The 23,302-nt window shown below is 35.6% G+C and overlaps 1 protein-coding gene across 1 annotated transcript in view; it reads left to right on the top strand.

Moving 5' to 3' along the window:
* The window catches only part of PIK3CB (phosphatidylinositol-4,5-bisphosphate 3-kinase catalytic subunit beta), an 80,138-nt gene that overhangs the window by 38,025 nt on the left and 18,811 nt on the right, over nt 1-23,302 (top strand). The window contains 13 exon segments of the mRNA XM_075761824.1: nt 1,550-1,773; nt 4,459-4,641; nt 4,903-5,073; nt 5,963-6,040; nt 10,240-10,428; nt 10,431-10,493; nt 11,090-11,173; nt 11,175-11,187; nt 12,094-12,147; nt 12,150-12,223; nt 15,618-15,671; nt 17,693-17,881; nt 23,071-23,192. Coding sequence (XP_075617939.1) covers nt 1,550-1,773; nt 4,459-4,641; nt 4,903-5,073; nt 5,963-6,040; nt 10,240-10,428; nt 10,431-10,493; nt 11,090-11,173; nt 11,175-11,187; nt 12,094-12,147; nt 12,150-12,223; nt 15,618-15,671; nt 17,693-17,881; nt 23,071-23,192 — 1,498 coding nt within the window.

The raw sequence follows: 23,302 nt of genomic DNA, 5'->3' as shown, positions 1-23,302 counted from the left end.
AAACTTTGTTTTGTGTGAGGATCTCAACTGGGCAGGTAACAGTGGAAAAATTTAAACTAAAATATTAAAAAGTATTTCCCTGATGGAATTTCCCTTTCTCAAACTAATACTGATGTAGTTTAAAAGAATTTAAATACTCAACATGAAACATTTGAAAGTTGTTGAAAGCTACTTTGTGTATTGTATTACAACATCAGTCAAGAGCAAATTTTATCTTGCTAGATGAGGGAAAAATCTGTAATATTATTCTTGCTGGAGGAAAGCGTAATGCCTTAGAAGTGTTGTTCTAAATAGCCTAACAGCAAACTGGATACAGAGAAGGAACTAGAAATTATTATGGTTTTGTTATATGTGGTTTCTGAGTTGGTTAACAATATGATTCTTGTTTTTGCTCTCAATTGTGGCACTGATTTTCAGCAAACAATGAAAAGCTATTTTTAAAGGTTTCACAGTAACTTGTTCTTGATGTTATTTCAGAATTTTCAGCTATTAAATCTACTCTGCTTGGTTATACAATCAAGATTGACAGGGTCGTCTGAGGTCATACCTCTTGTTTTAAAACAATGAACCATTGTTAGCTCTTTTATAAAGAGTGCAGGTTTTGTTTAGATTTCAGCAGTACACTGTCTGCCTATTTGTTAAAACTGACAATGGAAACAGTTAGCCAGTTTAACCATTCAGACATATTCTGACATATTCTGGGAGATTCACATTCTTTGATTGAGTTTTTTGCTTATTATAGCTGTGCAAGATCCTTCCTTACACAGCCCCTCTTCTGTACCTCAACAGTGCAAAAAATGTATTCCTGTCTAAGCTTCTAAACTTAGTGTTTTGTTCTCAAAAGGTGTTCAGTGCTTTGTGTAATTTGGACAACGTCATTCAAAGTTCAGGAGAAAAGAAAGAAACGCTTGCAGGCCCTGTACTTCCTGAAGTACCAAAGAATCACAGCTGTGTGGACTCTCCACTGTGTATTCTCTCTTTACATATTTTGTAAAAGGAACTTCACTGGTCTTGGATTGGTTGAAATTTCAGTCCTGTCATTTTGACTTGAGGAGAAGATTTTAATCACAAGGAAAATTCAAGAATAAATGTATCTATGGTCCCACTATCTTTCCTCTTTGACTTTTAAAGAAAATAAAAAAAGATTATGCCATCTTTCTGTGGGATTAAAAACAAATAATTTGCAAACACTGCTTTCTTTGCATTTGCTCTTGTGAGGAGAGACTTAAAGCCTTCCAAACTATCTTTAATTTGGGGTGAGGTTGGCTTTTCCATTTAATAGTACGCAAGAGAGGCATTGATTCTTGCTGTTTAAACTAAACTCTCATGCCAGATTGCGTGGGAGTTGTGCAAGTAACTTTGGAAGTCCGCTGATGAACAGGGCAGTAGAACCCAACTCACTTTTGAGCACCTATTTTTTTATGGGATGTTTGAAGAAAACCACTTACATAACCTTAACTTAAAGCTAGTAAAGGTTTGAGTGGGATGGTAAATAGATGGGCAGTATTTGTACAGGTATGTATCCTTTTGCTTGCTTGAATTCTTTCAGGTCTCCATGAGTTTGACGCCTTACAAGATCCTGAAGTGAATGACTTCCGAGCTAAAATGCGGAGAATCAGCGAGGAAAAGATTCAGTCGCTTGTGGGACTCTCCTGGATGGAATGGTTAAAGCACACTTACCCACCAGAACAGGAAGCTGTTATCCCAGAGAGCTTCCAAGATAAGCTCTACAGTGGAAATCTTGTAGTGGCTGTTCATTTTGATAACTGCCAGGTAGGAATCGTTGTTCATCACATTTCATGTACTGTTCTTGATCCTGATCTGAATTAGCATCTGATTGATCAAGGATGTAAATGAAATAGAATAATAACATTATGGTGTTTGTTTTAAAATGTAAATTTTTTCACCAGGATCCTTGACTCTTGAACGAAAGCGAGAATGCGAACCTACAGTTGTGAACTGAGCTTCTAAAGTCAAATTAGAGTTCTACTTTTAAAGTAAAAATGTACAACTTGTATATTCTATATTATTTCTTGTTCGTTTAAATATAAAACATAATTCAAAGTTGTCAGGACTTTTTCGGCCAACTGTTACTGTGTCGCTTCACTAGCGTTCAATTTTAGGCTCCGGGGATGCTGGTGAATTGGGAGGCACCATATTCAACACACTTCTCTTTGTGTGTAATTCATTGTTGAACATCTGTGGGGTTGATCTGCTAATAAGGTTGAGCAATACGTACTAAAAAAGAGGAAGTAGCATTCCTTATGCTAGACGTGCATATAGACAAATAAAACACTGAGACTTAGAGTTACCTTTTTGTTTCAGCTAACAAATCCATAGCATACTTAAAACCCTCTTTAGTTTCCACTTAAATGATTTAGCTTCATTGTTTTTTAATGTTGAAGTTGCTATGATTCTACTTAAGTCCAGAATTCCCAGTATTCATTTTTGCACTATGTTCTTTTGGATAACAGTGAGGGATCAGTGTTGGAAACCTTAAAATCTCACAAGTTTGTAAATATATCAGGCTATATTTGGTGTCCATCTTGACCCAGGTGCTACATACTGATTTTTCTAATGACTCAGGTGATTTTATTTACAAAACTATATTATTTCTGATACTATCTTTTTTAACTTAAAAAATAAAAAATCCAAACAGGTAAAATCATACCTGAATCTGGAAACATTAAATGCGGAGATGAATACTACGTTTGGTCACCGGTAACACTAGTTGATATTGGATGCATAGGTGTTTTTATGACAAAATCTTTTTCCAGTCCTCTTTGGCTTAGTAGAAAACTTGTAGATTTCCAGGAGTGAGAATATCTGTGTGTTTGTCAGCTTTTAATTAAAATATTATATGTGTATGCATATGATAACAGTACAAAAGCAGTGCAAAAGTTCACGTTGCTGCAGAATGTATTTGCCTGCCACTGTAATAGCTTAGGCTGCTGACATTTCAAATGTTTTGAATGCTTCTGCTGCCAGTTCTGACCTTCAAAGCGATTAACAGCTCCAATCTGAGCTGCTTTTTAGAGCGGTAAACTCTGTTTCAGACTTTACTCCTTGCACTGAGTACCGAATCATTTCAGGAGAATTAAATAGGAAGATATGGGGACTGTTGTGTTCTTTCAGTAGGAACACTGCAAGATTGAGAGAAAGGAATATTAAATTACTTTTTGTCTAGAGTGCGTGGGTGAGCTGTAAAAGCTACCTAACTGTCTCTGGAGCAAAAGGAAGAAACCGATCCCCATTTCTGTGTCATACATGTGAAGACCTACAATTTGGAAGTAAGGCAGCCGTCATAGAGCACCAGCTTCCTGGGAAGAAACAGTGTCATTCCCTGTCTACCCACTACCAGTTATGTTAGGAGAAGAAAGCCTTCACAGTTCAGCAGCTTTCTGAAAGGGGGAAGCTGTTGGGAACCATGCAGAAACTGAGGAAATAGAGAATTAATTTTGCCTGACTGTAGAGTTAGATTTTTCAGCTAGGGCAGCTTGGTTTCTTACCAGTAAACTTCTTTTGACTTGTGCTTTTTTTTTTAATATAGAATGTAAGCCAGACAACACTTCACATTTGTACATATCTCCTTTTAGAATGCTTACATCTTCAGGAGTGTGTGTGTCTGTAAATAAAAATAAAAAAACCCAGAACTTGCTGAATCAACCTTTGCAAATAAACGTGTGCAGAGCATAATGTGGTATATTAAAGGAGATGAAAGATTTCACAAAAGACCTTTTACATTAGGAACTTTAATTGAAACCTTTTTTTTTAAATTTAAAAAAGAAAGTAGCTTCTTACTTTTACCTTTTTAAAATGCATCAAAATTAGAGATACTTTGGAAATATGTAGATAGCCTCTAAAGGTTTGATTAAAAAATTTCTTTGAAAATGCAGTCTTTCACGTTGTATTCATAATGCTACAGTTATTGGCTGCTACCCCTCTTTTCTGCACTCTTCCAAATAAGAGGGTGGTTTTGTACATAAATCACATATAAAGCAGAAGAAACTGTTATACCTGAAGCTTTCTTTTTCTTCTGAGTGCAGTGATACCTAGAAAGAGTATAACTTACTGATAGCCAGAAAGAAGAAAACGTATCTAGTACTGTTAAATACCTTGAAATGTATTCATGATCTATTGTCTCCCTCATTCACATTCTAAAACACAAGCTTCCAGATCGATATTCTGATCTAGAAGTCTTTAAATCGCTGCTGAATCAATTAGATAAAGTTCTGTGTTGTTAAAAGTACTTCTTTGGGAATTCATCATTTTGCAGCTTTTAGGGTGACTATTGCTCTGATTGCACTGACGATGTAGCCATTAACTGTAAGCGTTAAAATAGGCTGTTTCTGTCTGTTAAGTGTTTCTACTGATTATATTGTGTATGCTGCCATTTAAGCCTTGTACGTCTGACTGTGACTAGTTTGACGTTCAGTATTCCTGTTTGTGTTTTGTTAGGATGTTTTTAGTTTTCAAGTGTCGCCTAACATGAATCCCATCAAGCTGAATGAGCTGGCAATCCGAAAACGTTTGACTATCCATGGAAAAGACGACGAGGAAGTTGATCCTGCTGACTATGTGCTGCAAGTTAGCGGAAGGCTAGAATATGTTTTTGGTGATCACCCATTAATTCAGTTTCAGGTACATAAAGTTCTTTGGAACTTACCATAACAGTTCTCTGGTGCCTTGGCCAAAATTTGACCTTGCTCCTTGTGCCATTGGATGGTCAGCTATGCTGAACAGTAGTACCCTTCCTCCTCATGTCTGCAGCCCTCAAATTGTAAAATACACTTGCACCATTTGCTTTGTATCTCTGTAATATATTACTCATTTCTTTGTTTTGAAAGTTGCTGTAGAATAGTTTGTTAGCTGATAACAACTGTTTTCGATGGGCTTTTATAGTACATACGCAACTGTGTGATGAACAGGACTCTTCCTCAGCTGACTCTAGTTGAGTGTTGCACCATAAAGAAAATGTGTGCGCAGGAGATGATTGCCATAGAAGCTGCCATAAACCGAAAATCATCCAACCTTCCTCTTCCTCTGCCGCCAAAAAAAACAAGAACAACAACTGTAAGTTGATATGGAGAATATCTTAATACCTAAAAGGATCAGTGACTTGTGGAATATAAATCACAATGCCTGGGATTTTGCTACTACTGCTGTTTTCCAGTGGAGGTCACCTGGGTCTGCTTGGAGCCTCCTGTTGCTTATGAGGTTTACATCAGCAATAGCAGAGCTTGAGGCTTTTTGGAAACTTCTTACTTTCCCTCGCCTCATCCATCCTCCTTCTCCCCCCACTGTCTCCTTTCCATTGCTATTGATTCTACTTTAATCACAACTCAGACGAAGCGGGTAATAATCTGTTACCAGCAACAGGAGAAGGCATTGCAGAGAACCTGCAGCTTCAACACAACGTGTAGGCTCCGCTAGCTTGGGTACTAGTGGTCTGTGATCTCTTGTATTAGCCCAGATATCTTGCATGGTGTTGCCACTTCAAATGATGGCAACTTCTGCCATAATGTACAGCTAACTTTTCTTTTTAATGTGGTGTTTCCTTTATTGCTAAACTTACGGCTGTAGAGCACAGTTAGAATTTGTGCGGTCATTCTAAGAAATGTGGATAGACTTTATTACACTCTGTGTATATTCAGAACGAGCAATAAATTTGAAGAGTTATTCTGAGTTGTAAACAAGTAGTACTCAATGTATTTTCTCACCCCCACCCCCCTGTTTCAGCTAAGTGTTTTTTCTAACTTTTTTCCCCTCTTTAGGGTATCTTGTATGCTCTTGTGGTTATGATAACCAATTTATTTTTTAGGATTTCAAATTAATATTTTTAAAAAGACATCTTTTTTTAGTTTGTATTTATGATTTTTGCTCAAAATACTTAGCTTATTAAATAGGTCTCAATATGTTACATTGATTAAGAATGAACTTGTATCTTTGTTTCTCTTCTCAGAGTGTATGGGATATTTCCAACCCTTTCAAGATTATTCTGTTAAAGGGTAATAAACTAAATACAGAAGAAAATGCCAAAGTAAGTAACTATACCTAGTATCAGAAGACGTTCTGTTCATCATTTTAATGATTTTTAATGTTCAGTGAACTCAAAAGCATACAGATTTCAGTTCAGCAAGAGTGTAAGCATTTTTATTAGTCTTGGTTAAAATCTTGCTTTATTGCGAAAGTATTGCTTTATTGTCTGAAATTGGATAAGTAGATTAGAGCATTACCAATAATTGTGGACAGTATGACACTAATAATCACATGGTACTTGATTTTTTTAAGATGGTATCTGTAAAGTACTGATACTGGTCTGAAATAAGCTTATTCAAACTAAACTGTCATAAACATGTGACAAGCAGAAGTAGATCAAATATTAAACATTTTTCAACGGAACATAAGGTATTTTAGTAGTCCGGAATATATTCTATGTGTGTCTAAGCATGGACTGTATGCTTCTATCCAGTCTGTCTTTTAGTTTTCTAAACATGCTGAACAGAAAAAAAGCTGTAGTATCACTTCCTGTAAAAATGTACACAACTGTGCTACTGACTGTTGTACAGACCACAAGTTGTTAACACGTGGGAATTGATTGCACAACTACTTTAAGACCTAATAAGACACTTGCCTGTGAGGTAGAACAACATTACTTTCCTTCATTTTGTTTAGCAATCAATAAATTGATTATTAGGAAGAAATTTAATTAGCTATTGAAGTTTGCTGTTCTGATGCTTTATTCAGGATACTCAGTGTATTTTTTTCTTTCAAAACTGTTGTTACAACTTCCTTGTATATTGGCAATACTACATTTTACTACATACCTAAATGAGCCATAGTTACAATTTTACTACTGTGACTGTGGAAATGGATGTCTGCAAAAACTAATGTTTCCCTTTTCTTTGTCTAAACCATTATTTAGCTTGTTGTAATACCTACTTGATTCTACATTCTGTAGCCTCTTAAAGTTTTGAAAAGAAAAGGGAAGGGGAAAAGAGAAAGTGGATTCCAGAAACAACATACCTATCAAGTTTGGGTGGGGGTTTTTTTTGGTACTTACAAAAAGTGAGTTTTGTTTAATTTTAGCATGCTTTTAGAGGAAAAAGAAAATACATTGATTGTAAGCTTGAGGAGAAACAGGAAGAATTGACAGTTCTTTGATATTGGTGCCTGTGGACACTATGTAAATATTATTTAGTATTTTGAATGCTTTTTAGTCGCAAAAACTTTTGAAGTCCTGTAGTTACCCAAGAACAAGAACACATGCAGTAACCCTTGCAAGCTTGTGCATGTTTCTCTGCATTGTCCGTCTACACTGTTACGGAATTGTCACTATTGAGAACACGGTTGTTTCCTAGTCCTGATTCTAAGGCTGTTTAATTCACTGCCACTGTTCTTTTCGTTTCATTGTGCTTTGGGTCAAGCCAATATTCATCCATTTCTGCTGAACCCACCAACAGGGTTCATAAATGCAGTGTTTGTAGTGGGAACAAAACATGTCAGATGGATAGCACTCCGCTAATGTGAGCTGGATTGAGTATTTTGACCTAGAGCACAAGTGACTTCATTCAGGTGCCTGACACCCAATTTTCCAGATATATGACATTGGAAATTGCTTTTCTTTTTGTCTTGCTCTTTGGCTGTACCGTCGATACATACAGTTTCATTAGTAAAAGGGTAGTATCAGAATGAAAAGAATAAGATTAGGATCCAATCCCTTACATTAACAGGGTTGGAAATCATAGAATTAGTACTAGCCAAAAGGCAAGCAAAATAGCAATGTGTTCCAACAATGCAGTGCTTTGTTACTATCAAATTTTACTTGTTCGCTTATGCTTTTTATATTAATAAAGTAAAAGAAAAGTCAGGGAAGTGTGGTGGCTTATTAAATTATAATATCACATAATAGCAAGTCAAAGAATAATATATGAAATTGTACAAATTTGAATTAAAACCTCTGGCTTAAAAAAACCCCACAACAAATGAGAAAAAAAAAAAAGGCAGATTGTAGAATATTTACTGTTGATGGTGTTAAAGCACAAACAGATAATACACTAGATGTAATCATATTTCCATAAGATACCTTTAAATCAGCAAAAGAACTCATTTAAAAATTCAGTTGAAGATACAACGAATCTCCAAGTGAATTAATAGCGGACCATCTGGGGAATTGTTTCAAGAAGGTTATGAACCAACTGGTTTTATTTAGTTCTCTGGCGTCAGCCACAGTATTTTCTTTTTGAAGACTATAAGGCTGCAATCTTTAATTACAGAGAAATAAAACCAACCTTGTAAGTGTAATCAATGAGAATTTTGATTGTATATGTGTGTGTATACATATATTGTTACATGTAGGAATGCACACACACACGTGTGTGGTCTGTATACCTTTAGATTTCCTGAAGTAACATTATTTTCATGGGATCTGTTTCATGGATGTTCATGTTGCTGTTCTTAACTCACTGTGGTTCACAGTGTTGTAGCTGTGCACACCAAAAGTAGGTAGTAGCGGGGTTTAGGAGTATTGCTGGGACTCAAGTGAATGTTTTCTAAATGGAACTTTTTCTTTCAGTAATTGATTTTAAGCTTGGAAATGAAATTGAGATTGTACATATGTAAGTCAAGGAGTCAGTTTAATAAGGGATGTTCCTATGGCACCTGTATCAAGGAGAGTCACCTGTAACAGTGTGTTCTCCAAGACCTCGTTCCTCTGCCAACGCTGGTGCTGTGACAGCAGTCTCTTGGTCAGTGGCAGCAGTTGTTTCAGAGAAGTCCAGAATGGTCAGAATGGGTGTTAACTTGCTGCTGCTAATGCCTTCTCCGGGGATTATTCTGGGCTGTAGGCAGATTTGCTCTCTAGCATGACTTCATTTAAAGTGTATTACAGTTTGCCAATGACTATTTGAGCTAGTTTACAAATGGAGAACTTAGTACTGAGCAGTACTTGGTGTAGCCCAAAAAGATACACGGACTGCTTCGATGGTGATCACACTGTTGTTTCTTCGAAGGAGGGAAAGACAGGCTCTCTCCCAGAACAGATCTTGTCTGTGTCAGTTGGGAATTCAAAGGTGAATTATTTTTTTACCCAAAATCTGTACCAACTTTTAAACATTTCTGCCTTTCTCTTATGGTGCTCAGAAATACTTTGATAGCTTAAAGGGAATGTTGGGAGGGTTGTTTGAGGAGCATAGGGAACCTGAAACATCAGTTCACCTGTTACTGATTTAACCATAACATTGAGAACTTCTTTTTGGTGCTGACCAAAAGGTTGCACTTGTGGCTTTTTTACTCTGTTTGTTTTGGGTTTTGTTTAAATGCTGGTATTTTGTTTAAATACTGAAAGAAGTTGATCTATTTCTCTTAGTTGTTGTTTTAGGCAACAAAATAAAGACCTCCTTGTCATTCTTGTTGAAACTGTGCAAGAGTATGGATACTTGGGAAACATGCAGTTTTTCATGTACATATGTTATTAAACAGAAATGCAGAAATGAGCCACATCTTAGTATTGACCTGAGATGTGTTTTAATTTCAGTGTCAGTAATTCCAGCTTCTTTCTCATCTGCCCTTCTCCTTTCCTGTTCCTTATTTTTATCATTCAAGCTAGCTGGTTTCGTTGTTTTCTGGGTGCTAAAGATAAAACAGAATTCCTGGGAATTACTTACATTGTTATTATTACAGGTGATTTCTGATGCCAGGATCAGCAGTGTTCCCTCTGTACATTTTATTAAAATTTAGGTAAAAAATAATTTTTTCTTAGACTGAAAAAACCCCAAATTTTTCTCAATTAGAAGCACAAATTTGGTTCTACCTGGAGATTTTGAATTTGTATTCAGGAAATTAGTCTTACCTTTTTCATTCTGCTTAGTTGTTTTTTCCTACAATTTCCTTCTGTGTTAGGTATGTTAAGTTAGAAGTATTCGTATATTCATACATTGTATTTGTTACTACAAATGAGTTGTTATTTGTCATATGTGGTAATAGAAGTAATTCAGTACTGAAAAAATTGGTAGCGAACATTATTTAAACCAATATATTTTGATTTAAACAGGAACTTGAATAGCAAAATAAAAATAATTTGTTCTCAAGAATGGTTTGGTTCATTTTAAGACCTCAAAATTAGTATTGCTTTTAAGATAGAAATATTGATGAAATGCATGTATTTGTTCTGTATAATATTCTACGCAGAATTCTGTAGGTTCTGTGGCAAGCATAAAATTTCTCATTTCTTTATTGCAGGTTCACGTTAGGGCTGGTCTTTTCCATGGTACAGAGCTCCTTTGTAAAACTATCGTAAGCACAGAAATATCTGGGAGAAGTGACCACGTTTGGAATGAAGTCCTAGAGTTTGAAATAAATGTCTGTGATCTACCAAGAATGGCGAGGCTTTGCTTTGCTGTTTATGCTGTGATGGATAAGATGAAAAACTAAAAAGTCAACCAAGGGCAATGAATCCTTCCAAATACCAAACCATTAGAAAAGCAGGAAAAGTGGTAATTAATTTGTTTTTCTTGAGTGCCCCTCTGAATTATATTGAAATGGATATTCAGAAATCTTGTGTGGTCCTCACTTCCTCAGTTTAGTGTTCAAGAGTGCAACAAGGAAAAATTAAATTAAAAAAAGCATATGTATTAAGAATTGTACATTTTGGTACAAAAAAACTTCTCATACTTCTCAGACACTGAAAAAGGCATGAAAATTTCGGTTGTAAGCCAGTTTGCAAGTGGCTGTTGTTTGCAAATGCGGTTGTAAGCCAGTTTGCAAATGAATTGTATTTTAAAAGGTCAGTTTTGTTCTGAATTCTAGATGAATTTTGATTGGAAAAGATGAAAACATTAGCGTCTAGGCTACCCTTCAGGGAAATGTGTAATTTTACACTGGCAGAGTGACACCCTTAAAATGAAGTCTTATTGTCCTCAGTGGGTACTGGAGTACATTCTGAAAACTATGTGTTTAACTGCTTTTCTGAAAGATACCACCATTTAAAAAAAACAACAAACCTCTCAATTTTACTTCTGTTGGAGTGCTCGCCACATAGTCATGTTCACTGGCATCTTAGTTTCCGTGTACAAATTCTTTCCTTTAACAGCATTATCCTGTAGCCTGGGTAAATACCATGGTATTTGATTATAAAGGACAGTTGAAGAATGGAGAACTGGTACTGCACAGCTGGGTCATCATTTCCTGGTAAAGCTTAACTTAACTTTTAACATTTGGACTTTAAATACTTACAAGACTAAAGAGTAGTAGTATCAAATAGTAGAATATTTGCTGTATACACGTCTAATTCTCCTGTCATAATCTCTTTACTACTTGTATTTTTTATGTGGATAAATTATATAATGTCTTAATCTCTTTCCTGAAAGTGGTGTGTATCAGGAAGGAGGAAGGGGCAAGAGTCTGCTTGGAAATAGTATTCGAAAAGTTTTTATCTGCTATGGAAAGAAAATCACATAAAAATAGATGCATGCTTATGTCTAGTGTTACTTGGTTTTAAGATGCAGTTTAGGTTTCATTGATTCCCTGTGCTGTGCATCCTAAACTAAATAGATAAGCTATATTGTATGTGATGATAATTGTGTCCGCAAAAAATGTGAATTAGAATGTTTTTTTTAAGTCTTCCTTCCCTGACATTCAGATTGATTAGTAAGTGTGTCTGAAATCTCCATGTCACTCTTCGTTCCATCCTGAGAAACCCTGTATCAGCTTGGCTGTAGTGCTGAAAGAAATCTGGCTTAAAACTCTCTTCTTTTTCATACTGTTTGATATAGAGGCAGTGTGTATACTGGTTTACAGAAGCTGCAGATCTTACTTGGGATTTGGTTCAGTATAGGGATATCTCAGCTTCCCTTGTCTGTTACATTTATTTTGGAAAGAGAAAATCAGTTTCTCATTGGGTGATAACCCAACATTTGTGAATGTAGGAGGTGTGGGTAGTTAAACTGGAAATGCAGTGCATTGTAGTAAAAGTAATATGCTGCAAAACACGCTTCTGTCCATTGTAGACAGTAAGCAATTCATCTTTGCCTTTCAGATTTTTTAATTTCAATGCATGCCTGCCTATAGTATTACTTGTTCTGTCTAATGTTTCAGATGAACTTGAAGAAATGTTGAATCCAATGGGAACTGTCCAGACTAACCCTTACACTGAAATGCAACAGCTTTGCACATTAGATTTTCAAGAATACTCAAAACAGCCTATTAATTACCCTCCTTTGATAAGGTAAAGGTATGACATAAAGAGCAGTCATGAATGCTTATGTGTAAATAGCTATTTCTGTCTTTCCCTTCAACCTACTGCTTTTTCCACTCAATTCCCCACTTCCTGCCTCTTAGTTAATATAATGCAGATTTTTACGCTTGCACTGCCTGAGAGTTCCAGTGCTGTGACTTCAGGGTCCTTCAGATAGTTATTTTGAAGACAGTATACTTTTAAAAATACTCTGTACGTAGTCTCTTGAGGGTCAGAAGCATCATCAGTTTCCGATATCAATGGTCTTACGAAAAGCTAAACTTATCTGCCATTCTGGAAACTTTCCAACTGTGCTTGCCTGTGATCTATAAAGATCTGTTATTTCTTTGTACAAATACACTCTTTGGGACACTTCTTTCCTCTATGAGCTAAAATCCTTTTAAGGATAAGTAGACTCTTCATACTGTATGAAAAGGGATTTCTCAAGGTCTGTACTTGAATTAAACCCACTTAAGTTGCCCTGCAGTTTCCTACAGATAAAGATTAGAATGTCTGTCTAGAAAGGCAGTGTGTATTTGGAATACAGGTGGTAATGTCTGTAGTGTGAGTGCTAGATAGCAGGTTGTTCACAAACCAGCAAATAAAGTTAAGACCAGGAAATAAGCAGTAAGTGTTAAAACAGACAGCTAATGATACATTGAAAAAACAAAAAGGTTTTAACTCATATATACATTGGTCTCCATTTTGGTTTTGGGAAAGTTAATAACCACTTAGAGAAAATTGTCCTTTTTTTTAATTTTTAAAGTGGTTTTGCACCCTTGGGGGCATGAACAAAAAAGCAAACCACCTAGCTTTATCGGCTTGATCAAAGAGGGGGTTTGGGTTTAAGGTTCATTAAAATTAAATCACATAACAAGGTAGAGGTGTTTTGTTTTGATTTTGGGTTGGGGTTTCCCCCCCCCCCCCCGCCCTTGCTGGTGCAGTACTCGCTCTTATGGTAAAACAGCATTGGAAATGCCTTAAGAGGTAAACCAGTACTGATTAATTGCCTTCTTAATTATGGTTGACCAGTTTACTCTGCATACTGGACATATTTTAGTCAGTTTTGTCATTGGTTTATTTGTAAAAGTATTTGGTTATGTAAAAGTATGTTCCTTTAGAGCTAGAACAAATATGTGATTACTTTTCTTCCTTATTTGTACCTGCGATACCAAGTTTTCAGTATGTTAAAATGCTGGGGTGAATGCAGACAAAAGATTTTACTAGGTTACCTGATGTATTGACATTAAGGTAGTGTCTGACGGTCTTCATCATCCCTTGTAACTTTTGTTTGCCTGCTGGCTTTTTTTTATTTTGTGGCTTTGTCCTCTTCTTGAACTGTGCCTGAGAAATACTGCATGTGAGAGACAGGAAAATCCCAGAGCATCTTTATATCTTTATAAAGTGCTGGTAATGAAACATTCATTGAAAGCATTCAAGTTTGAGGAAATGCTATAAAATGTGCTTGCTTTTTTTTTTATCTTTTTTTTTTTTTTTTTTAATTTTTTTAGCTGGTCTTATTTTTTTCCAGTAACTTTTGCTATTTGCAATTCTGTAGAGTTAAGAAATTGTTTTGCAGTATCACTGGGAAAATCGGAGATCTAAACTTTTTGATAATTCCTTCCATGTCTGTGGGTATACTGAAATTTCTCCCTCAGAAAACAGAGTAAGATACCCAATCTCTGAAAGATTGTCTTGGTGAAGGTCCTGTTGAATCAGGAGTAACATTGTGGCTGCTTGAATTCTATCAGCTGAGAATCTGTTTTTCAAAATTGTTTAGATGAGACTTGCTTGGTGTGTGGCTGCTTCTAATTTTCCCAGTGTTGTTGCTTGTTTCTGCCAAGAAAACGGCGAATCGGATGCCAGATCTTTAAGAAACCTGATGTGCAAAAATAGATGAATCTTTTTGATCATAGCCTCAATCCCTTTGCGAACAGCTGTTTGGAGCTCAGTGAGCAAAAGTGCCTTGACAATTGATAAGAAAACTGTTGCCTAATGCAGGAGCCATGTGTTGGGCTGGTTAATGATCAGTTGAACAAAGCTGGCCTTGCAGAAACTTTCAAAGCTTATTTGCAAACAGAGTAACTCCAAAAAGCACAAGGAGGCAAGCATCAAGCATAGAATTAGGACATTGTGGGTTTGTTTATGCATGTTTTCATGCACAGTATGTAAACAAGCTTTGCAGCCAAGTAGCAGATGTAATACATCATATTAATAACCATTTCGTACAGAGAATGAAATAAAACAAGTTAGTATACCTTTTAAAGGATTTTAGCTGCTGGCCATTTACGCTCCAATTATGGTAGTCTTTTGCTGTTTCTCACATTGCCTAAGTAAAGACAATACAAGTCTTGCTGAATCTGTGTCTGGGGCTGGTGTTATATTCCTGGGTGATGGAAGAGGCAGACCTCTGAGGGAAAGGAGATGGTGTAGTTCCTTAGACTTCTTTCTTGATTGATATTTCATTTTATGAATTGTTCCTCAAAGCAGCAGTGTCTGACAACTGTAGATGTACCTACCTGACTAGTTCAGCTGGTCTCATTAGCTTAGGCAGTCACCATTCTAACACACCTCTGTTGGTTGGAGTAGTGTGCAGAATATAGTTTGAAGAACTGTGTTTACATCTATACTTAACTACCCATCATGATTTATTGCATGAACTTCAAAAACTAAGTAGACTGTTCAAAAGGAGAAAAAAAACCACCGAGAGTAACTCACACCTGAGCTGCTGGGAAAATGTTGCTTTGCTGTTAACAAAGGTTGCCGTATATCAACTGATGCTGAGACTTTGTTGGTGGAATATTCACTTCATCATTAAACGAGTTCTTGTTGGAAGCTGGTTGTTCATGATGTTACACAAGGGGAGATCCCAGATTTAGAGAAATAACTGAAAACACTAATTGAGATCATATGGGTGATCTGAGAGGATGGTGAAAGGACTAAGTTTGTGGATTGATACTGAAATAGAGGGCTAGAAATGTGGATCCATGGCTAACAGGTAACACGGAAGCAGTGCCCTCAAAAACGGCAGAAGTAGAGACGAGAAAGCAAAGGAGTGGAGGAATTGGTTTCCTCTACTGAAAAATAAGGAGCAAGTGCAAAAAGAAAGAGAAAACAGGATGCTATAGGGAAGACTTTAGCTGGTGAAGAAGAAAGCGGAGGTACTCGTGAGCACTCCTGTTCCTGATCTCCGTAGTTCTGCCGATTACAAAAGGGACATAGCATGGAAGTCCATGTTACACCACTGTATATACAAAATAATAGTGTTGTAATTATCTAAAAGATAGCAAAATTTCCTTATCTGCTTCATTTCTACAATATTTATTCTTTCAGTGCAGTCAGATGTGGGTTTAAATCTCATCTATTTAAAAACATCTTTTTGCAGATACTTGAAAAGGCAGCCGAGATTGCAAGAAGCAGTGACAATGCTGCAATGGCGGTAAGCATCTGCTAAACACTATTATTTTAAAAATAATTTTCAAGGTTTTTTTAGCTTTTATCTTTACATCAATCTAGAAATAAATAAGTCAACTACTCAAACAACAGTTGTACTGACTGTTTTTCTTATGTAATACACTTTAATGAACTGCCTTAAAATTCAGGTGTGTATCCACTTTTTCCCATATTTTTTTGACTTCTTGGCTTTTTTTGTCAGAAAGCAACAATTGTTTTACATGCTGTGCTGATTTGGAACACAGCTAAGTTTTACATTAGATCTAGATGTGGAAAACATTCTTAGGCTGCATAAAATACTGCTGGAAAATTGCTCAGTTTTATGAAGTATGATGATTTACCTGATTGTCAGATGTTTCCAGATAAGCTGTCAAAAATGATCATCGATCTATAAGAAGATACTCTTAAATACGATGATTATATGCTCTTCTTGGAGGAATTGGATAGTTCCAACTTGAGGACAAATTTTGAAAAGATAATCAAAATCTGAAGACATTTTCTTTGCAATCCTCTGTATTTTTTGTATATAATACAATTTAAGATGGTGAAAGCGTGGTTGGATCAACAGTAATAACAACAACTGCATTTTATATAAGAATAAAGCAGTTAGATGAAAAATGTGTCAGTTACAGTACCAAGTGTCTAAAGTGCTCAGGAAAAGTGAAAACTCACTGCTACTTTGGGTGCAAACAGCTTAGTGTACAAATAATTGGCAATCTTGAATAGCAGCATGCCAATTTGACAATATTGTGACTTTTAATTTGAAAGATTAACTTTTTTAGATACAAGAGTCGCCTTATTGCCAAGACTGTTTACTTACTGTGATAGAGAAATGGAGTATGTACTTAGTTTCACTAAACAAGCGTGCAATTCAAGTAGCTTTTTAAAGTCTATGCACTCCTAAAGTATTTATACTTAGGTGGTATTTTTACATAAAAATCTTTACTTAAAACATTTCAGGACAATACAAGGCTCAGGCACTTATCATTTCTAGAAGGAGCTAAACTTAAGTTCTGTGTGCAGCAGATGTATTTTTTTGTCAGATGGGAAACCTGCACACAATGTTATTTGGTGAGAGCTGTTTGTTTCTGCTATGAATCCTAATTGGTTTTGCCTACTATTTCTTCTGAACTTTCCTTTGTTGTTGTTTGGTTTTGGGGGTGTTTTTCCCATTAATTTAAAGACCTTTGAGGTACCTCTTAATTATGTAGAAACTTCTTCAGCTTTGTCAGGATAAAGTTGACTTTGGTATTTAAAGCTTGCCATATTGATTTTTCAAAGTATATATTGAAACTAATTTATTCCCTTCAACTACTACCTCCTTACCCAGAAGCAGCAGTTTCTTTTGCCTTCCATTAATTTATGGAGTGCTGTTGTTGCTGATATTATTGCTTTAATTTCTGCCCTTGCAGTTTACATAAGGGCATGGCTGGGGACAGAAGGTATTAACTGAGCCAGTGTGAAGACTCATTCATACAAACTGATTTACAGAATCAGAACTAATGTTAATGTTTTAGAGATATAAAATGGAGCAAAATGTCTGGAAAAGACAAGTCTGGATTAGAAGACACACAAAAAAGTCTGTTTTGTATACTTAGCAAATGTATTTCCCTTTGGTTATTGTTCGAAAATATTCATTGACTTTAAATTTAAAAAAAAATAATTATACATATATAATTAAATTTGCTCACTTGAAAAACAAAAGGAGAAAGCATATGCATCCTAAAAGAAAGTTCTCCATGTTAGAGTTGGAGAATAGAAATATTGCCATCTAGTGTCATTAACTCTGAAGTTTAGTTACTTTTTCAGAAACTTCTGTATACTCAATTTTGAGTGTATTAGTTACAGTTCTTATAGCTTAAGAAAGCTGAAGGAAAGGCATAGTAGTCATTCCCCTGAGTTTCATGAGTTTTATCTGATGTTCCTGCTGATGTAAGATTTCTAGTATTTGAGCTACAATATAAAAATCTTAATATATCAAAACATTTTACGTTTCTCATTTTCTAGGGTCGCGGTGGTAAGAAGTTTTATGTTGTGCTAAAAGAAATAATGGAAAGAGATCCTTTATCTCAACTCTGTGAAAATGAAATGGATCTTATTTGGACTTTGCGATATGACTGTCGTGAAAATTTTCCACAATCATTGCCAAAACTGCTGCTCTCTTTAAAATGGAACAAACTTGAAGATGTTGCTCAGGTAAGGGAACAGACAATGATGTGGGGAAAATGCAGCACTCAAATAATGAGTAAATAAGGTTTCTTTCCCAAGGGTAGACATTTTGAAATGGTACTATAGTGTAAACCAAAGTTCATTGTAATACCCTATGTGGCCTGGACATGTAAGCAAGATCTTATTATCTTAAAAAAATCCAACCAGAACTGAAAATGGATTTCAGAGTTCATCTGAATGATGAGAAAAGCACAATAATTATTTATACAGGCTAATTTTAAAATCTTACATTCAACTTTGATCTTAAATGCAAGGAATTTCACAGAATCACAGACTTATTTAGGCTGGAAGGGATCTATTGACATCATCTAGTCCAGCCTCTGTGCTCAGGCGCAGTCAGCTAGAGCAGGACTGTCTAGCTGAGTTTAGAGTATCTCCACCAATGGAGACTCCACAATCTGGGTAACCTCTTCCAGCATTTGACCACCCTCACAGTAAGAACTTCTTTTATAAGGTTATTTAAAAAAAAAAAAAGTTTTTGTTAATCAAGATCTGAAATAAAGCTTCTTATTAAAATAGTTAAACTGCTCAAAGACTATAAAAATCCACATCTTGAACTGGGTAATTAAACTTCACTGAGGCAGACAGATTATTTTTCAAAGAGATATGATACCCACTAGTGGTACAAAATACTTCATTCTCATTGTGTTGACTGACCCAATAGGGTCTCTTTAAAGTAATTAAAGTAATTAGGGACTTGAAGACTGGTGCTGTGATACAAGATTACATTTTCAGTAAAATGGTATCACTTGTTTGCTGTATAGATGTGCAAGGTTATTTCACTATACTGTGAAGAAGTTGGTGTAGCTGCCTTTTTCTCTATTTACCCAAATAGAATCCAACTGTTGTGATGCTTTTTGGGAATAGGTGGAACCTTGATATAGGAAAAATTATATGAGTTTATCAAGCAGGAATGGTCTCACTATAGACTGACTTAAAAGTAATAAACTAAAAGATCTCTGGATTTGTATCGAAACTTTCTAGTCTGATTATGTACAGAGCAGGTTGGGCAAAACCACAACAGTCTGGCCAGTGTTAACAAGCGCAGTACTTGTTCTAAGGGGTGAACCCAGATGCTCTTTTGTTCCTCTGCTTATCCTGGTGGAATTGCACATTTAAATGACACTCAACTTCTTGCAGACTGTTACTCTGAGATAATGTCTTTCCACAAGTCTCATTTTTTAAAATTTTAAACTATTTTTTTTTAAACTTTGAGCTAAAAAGCATTTACTGTGAAGGATTATGATTGATAGTATAAACTGCTATTCTAATTTAGTATTCTGAGCTTTGCTTGTTACAAGCTAGGTGTTCTTGGAAGAAAAGGAGACCGCTCCATGAAACCTTAACTTCCATCTATTCATTGTGTAAATTTTGTGATTACCCAGTCACTCAGAGTCTTAGTTTGCCTCGAGCACAGAGTTTATTTTCTGTTACATCCTTCCTACCAGCTAGATGTATATGTGCTGTGAACTTATAAAAATAAATGGAATTTCATCCTAGGTCATTGTCCGTGCCGTGAACACTAACAAAATGTAGCACCCACACATTCCGTGCACACTTGTGTTCTTGCACACATGCAATAATCCTTTGCTCCTTAGTAATTCCACTATGTGCTTCTGAATGTATTGTTCATTATTAAAAGTTATCTGGAAATACAAATTGTAGAAATATAAGTAGGTATTTGTTTACACATTAAAATATGTGAAGGAAAAGGCATTCTGCTTGCTAGGGGGTTTGAAATATAGCCTTTGGTAGCAGAGTTTTGTAAAGTTGTTTGGAATATGGGTATCAGCTGACAGCTCAAAGTCTTTTAAATTTGGGAATGTTAAAAAATACGTATAAAGCATTTTATTTAAACAGATGGCTGAAAATACGTAGTCATCTTGCTTGTTACTGTGTACTTTTTGGAAGGACTGTAGTATTTATGTTTGCTTGTGTATAGACAATAGTGTGGTTTATATTTTAATACCATTTTTGGCAGCAAGAATAGTCTATCTGAAAAATGAGAACTTATCCTTAAACATGCCAAATATTTCTGTAATACATAGACATGTAAGTATTCCCAATGACTTATCTTTTCAGGTTAGGCAAGACAGCCTCATGAATTTTATGCATTCCAACATCAGCAAGCCTCATAATTTACCTCTCATTAAAATTAAATATTTAGAGTACTAGCTGTATGTTGCAAGATTTGTGCTACTACAATAACATGCATGCTGTGGGACTAAAGGGGATTTTTTTAATGCCTATTGTTAGCTGTAAGTATTTCAGTGAAAGCCTGACACTTGAGGCAAAAAGTTCTTAAAAGAATCCAAAACCAACCAAACACACACAAAAAAAAACCCCAAACCAAAACCTCCAAAAAACAACCAAACACTAGCTGCTTATAAGAATAATTAACTACATAACTATATTCCTGCATCTATTAATGCAGATCAAAAGTAGTAAGGTCTTTTAAGAAATGGAGTATTAAGTTTGATTGTAGATCATCTTTATGGACCACTGAACTAATAGATTAAAGTTATGTGCAATGGATTAAAGCAGCTTTCTTGTATTATTTACCATATAGATTTTATCCAAGCTCTCATTACATTGCAATATTTTAGTAGAATAGTTGCACTGAAGGAATTCTGAAGGTGTTTGCCCTCACTGTTGCCATAACCTCCTCACTCAGCATGCTGAGTAGTAGGGTGGCAGAACGTATTAGCAGAAGTCACAGGCAGTATTTATTCTCAAACAGAACTTAGTAATTTTTTATTTTTTTAAAATCTGCCCACTTTCAGTGAAGCGACACCATCATTAATGAGAACTAGAGAAAGGACCACTGATTAGAGACTTAATTTTTGAAATATTTGAAAAACTGGAATAAAAATACTGACCTGTGCTTAAAGTATAGTAAACTTATAGTAAACTTGTCTTGTTAGGGAAGAAATCATGGTTATTTCTTTAGACAGAAAAAAAAAAAAAGACATACCAAGGCCAATCGGACTTGAGCTTTCTCCAAACCTTGAGGTTGTTGCTGAGAATTGAAGATCCTCGTTTTCTCACAGCTTGTCAGGAGTTGCAAACTGTGTGAGAGGAGAAGGATGCAGTGTTTCATATCTGCAGCATTTTAACACTTGATATTGCAGAGAAGTTTTAAGAACTTGAAATGCCTATTTTGAAATGTAAAATTTCTTTACAAATGAGGTATATTTGGAAGTTCTTCAGAGTTGCCTCTCTGTTGCTAAAGCAGATGAGGTCATTTCATGGTGTTTCTTTTGTCCAAAGCAACAAGTACTTCTGATATCCTTTTTATCTGCACTTGTGAGAAGTGTGCAATGCACCTGGGATGTGGAGCTAGTTGAACTGCACTTCTCTCTTAATAAAAGTTCCAGGGCAGAATACAAACAGAGCAGTAGGTATTTGGGGAATTTTCTTGGCTGTTTCATAGATCATTTAGATCTTGCTTCCACTAAGCTCATATCGCTTTACATGTTCTCATTGTAATAATCTGGAATAATTTCACCAGTCAAAGGGAGGAGGTCTGTATCTTCAAATAAACTTCACAGTTCATTTACATGCTGTAGACCGTGGCTTTCAAAATTCATTGCCTGCTATATGAGGCATATAATGCCACTTTGACTCATCTTTTCAGACTGTATTTCAGGTTCTCCAGTCATTTTGATCATTCATTATTAACAAAATGTTTCTGTATTTTTGTTGGTTCTGCACCTGATTTGAAGTAGGTTGTCTCTAAGTTCTGATGAGTTTGAAGTTTCTTATTGCGTGTCTGACAAGCATAGCTGCTGCTTGCATTTGCAACATCTGTTTTATGGTATTAAGTATCTGTTCGGTGTTAGTATTTCTTTCAGAATTTCAGATTTCAGAATTCCTATGTAAGTATTGATGGTGTCATTGACCCTTACTGGGCTATGGATTGCATACATTTTGTGTGTATGTTTCTGTGGGAATGACATCTATATTTTAAAATATCTTTAATTTTACTTTATATCATTATGAATCTTGCATGTGTTCAGATCAGTATTTGCCTATGGAAACAGTTGAACCGATTCTTTCCTCTGCTTCTGGAATTGTGGCATGGCCACTGGCTTTGCTTTGTGATTGATCCGTGCCCAGTTCTTGCCTTCTGAATGTCACAGAACTGCACAGATGAACCAGTTCAGAATCCACCCCCCGCTAAGAGTTTAAATAGTGTTATGAACATGCCTACTAATGCAGGTTGAGACTATGAACTTACACATGTTTGTTACACTTGAACTGGAAGCATTAGTTCAACCATGACATGTAGTAGAAAATAGAGATTTTTCACTGTTGGTGTAAAAGGATTACTAAATCAGGAGGAAAATAAGATCTTCCTAGTCATTCAGACTTATCTGAAATATCTGTATTATCTAATTTGTAAGAAAGGGTATTTTTATCATGAATTATGACCTGTTCCTACAGAGAGGAAAAATTGTGTGCTATTGATACACTGCATACATTCAAGCTTGTTATTTTGAGTAATAGTGTACGGTTTGTCATACAACTATATCCATGTTATTAAAAATAGACCCTCAGCAGGTGCTTCATTAAAATGCAGTAAACGCAGTTTATATTCTGAGACCTCTAGATGTTTTTCTTCTTAGTAGTCCAAAATAACACTCAGGTGTTTTCTGTAATTTTTTCTAGCATGTCAATTGTCTTCAGTGTTGGGATTTTTTTTTTTAAATATCTAACCTGAATCATCCTTTTCTGCAATTTAAGCTCATTACTATTCACAGTGCCTGTGGGAAAAGTCCACAGCATTTGAGGTGGATACATAATTTTTGGTAGAGATCTCTCTCAATAAAAACTTTCTTTAAACTTCTTTTTAATGGAAAACTTTTACCATTATAAAATATTTATATATTTATGACAGCATTTACAAAACATTATCTAAATTTTATTGAAACTCTGTTTCTAAAGCATACGCAATCTGGCTTACCTAATTTTTGTTTACTGTGTGTCCTGTCTATGTGTGAGGAAACAGACTTTTCAGACTGTGTAAATGCGACCTGATGCAAAAAAAAGATTCTCCTTCTGTTGGTATGAATGCTTTTCTGGGCAGTTATACCCAAACTCTTTTTCTTAAATAGCTGATTTACCTGTAACCTAATAGTCATCTTTTAAAACAGCTTCAGGCTCTCCTTCAGATATGGCCCAAGCTGCTGCCTAGAGATGCATTAGAATTGTTGGATTTCAATTATCCAGACCAGTACGTGAGAGAATATGCAGTGGGTTGTTTGAAGCAAATGAGGTGAGTATATTGTATTTCTTCAGCATGCAAGGATTTTCTGGGGTGAAAAACTGCATTCAGTTTGTCTATAGGAAAAAAAGAACCCAAAGAGGAAGGATTTAAACACACTG

This window comes from Balearica regulorum, chromosome 9 (assembly GCF_011004875.1).
Source record: "Balearica regulorum gibbericeps isolate bBalReg1 chromosome 9, bBalReg1.pri, whole genome shotgun sequence".
NCBI classification, from domain to species: Eukaryota; Metazoa; Chordata; class Aves; order Gruiformes; family Gruidae; genus Balearica; species Balearica regulorum.
This window is presented reverse-complemented; position numbering and strand designations above follow the sequence as displayed.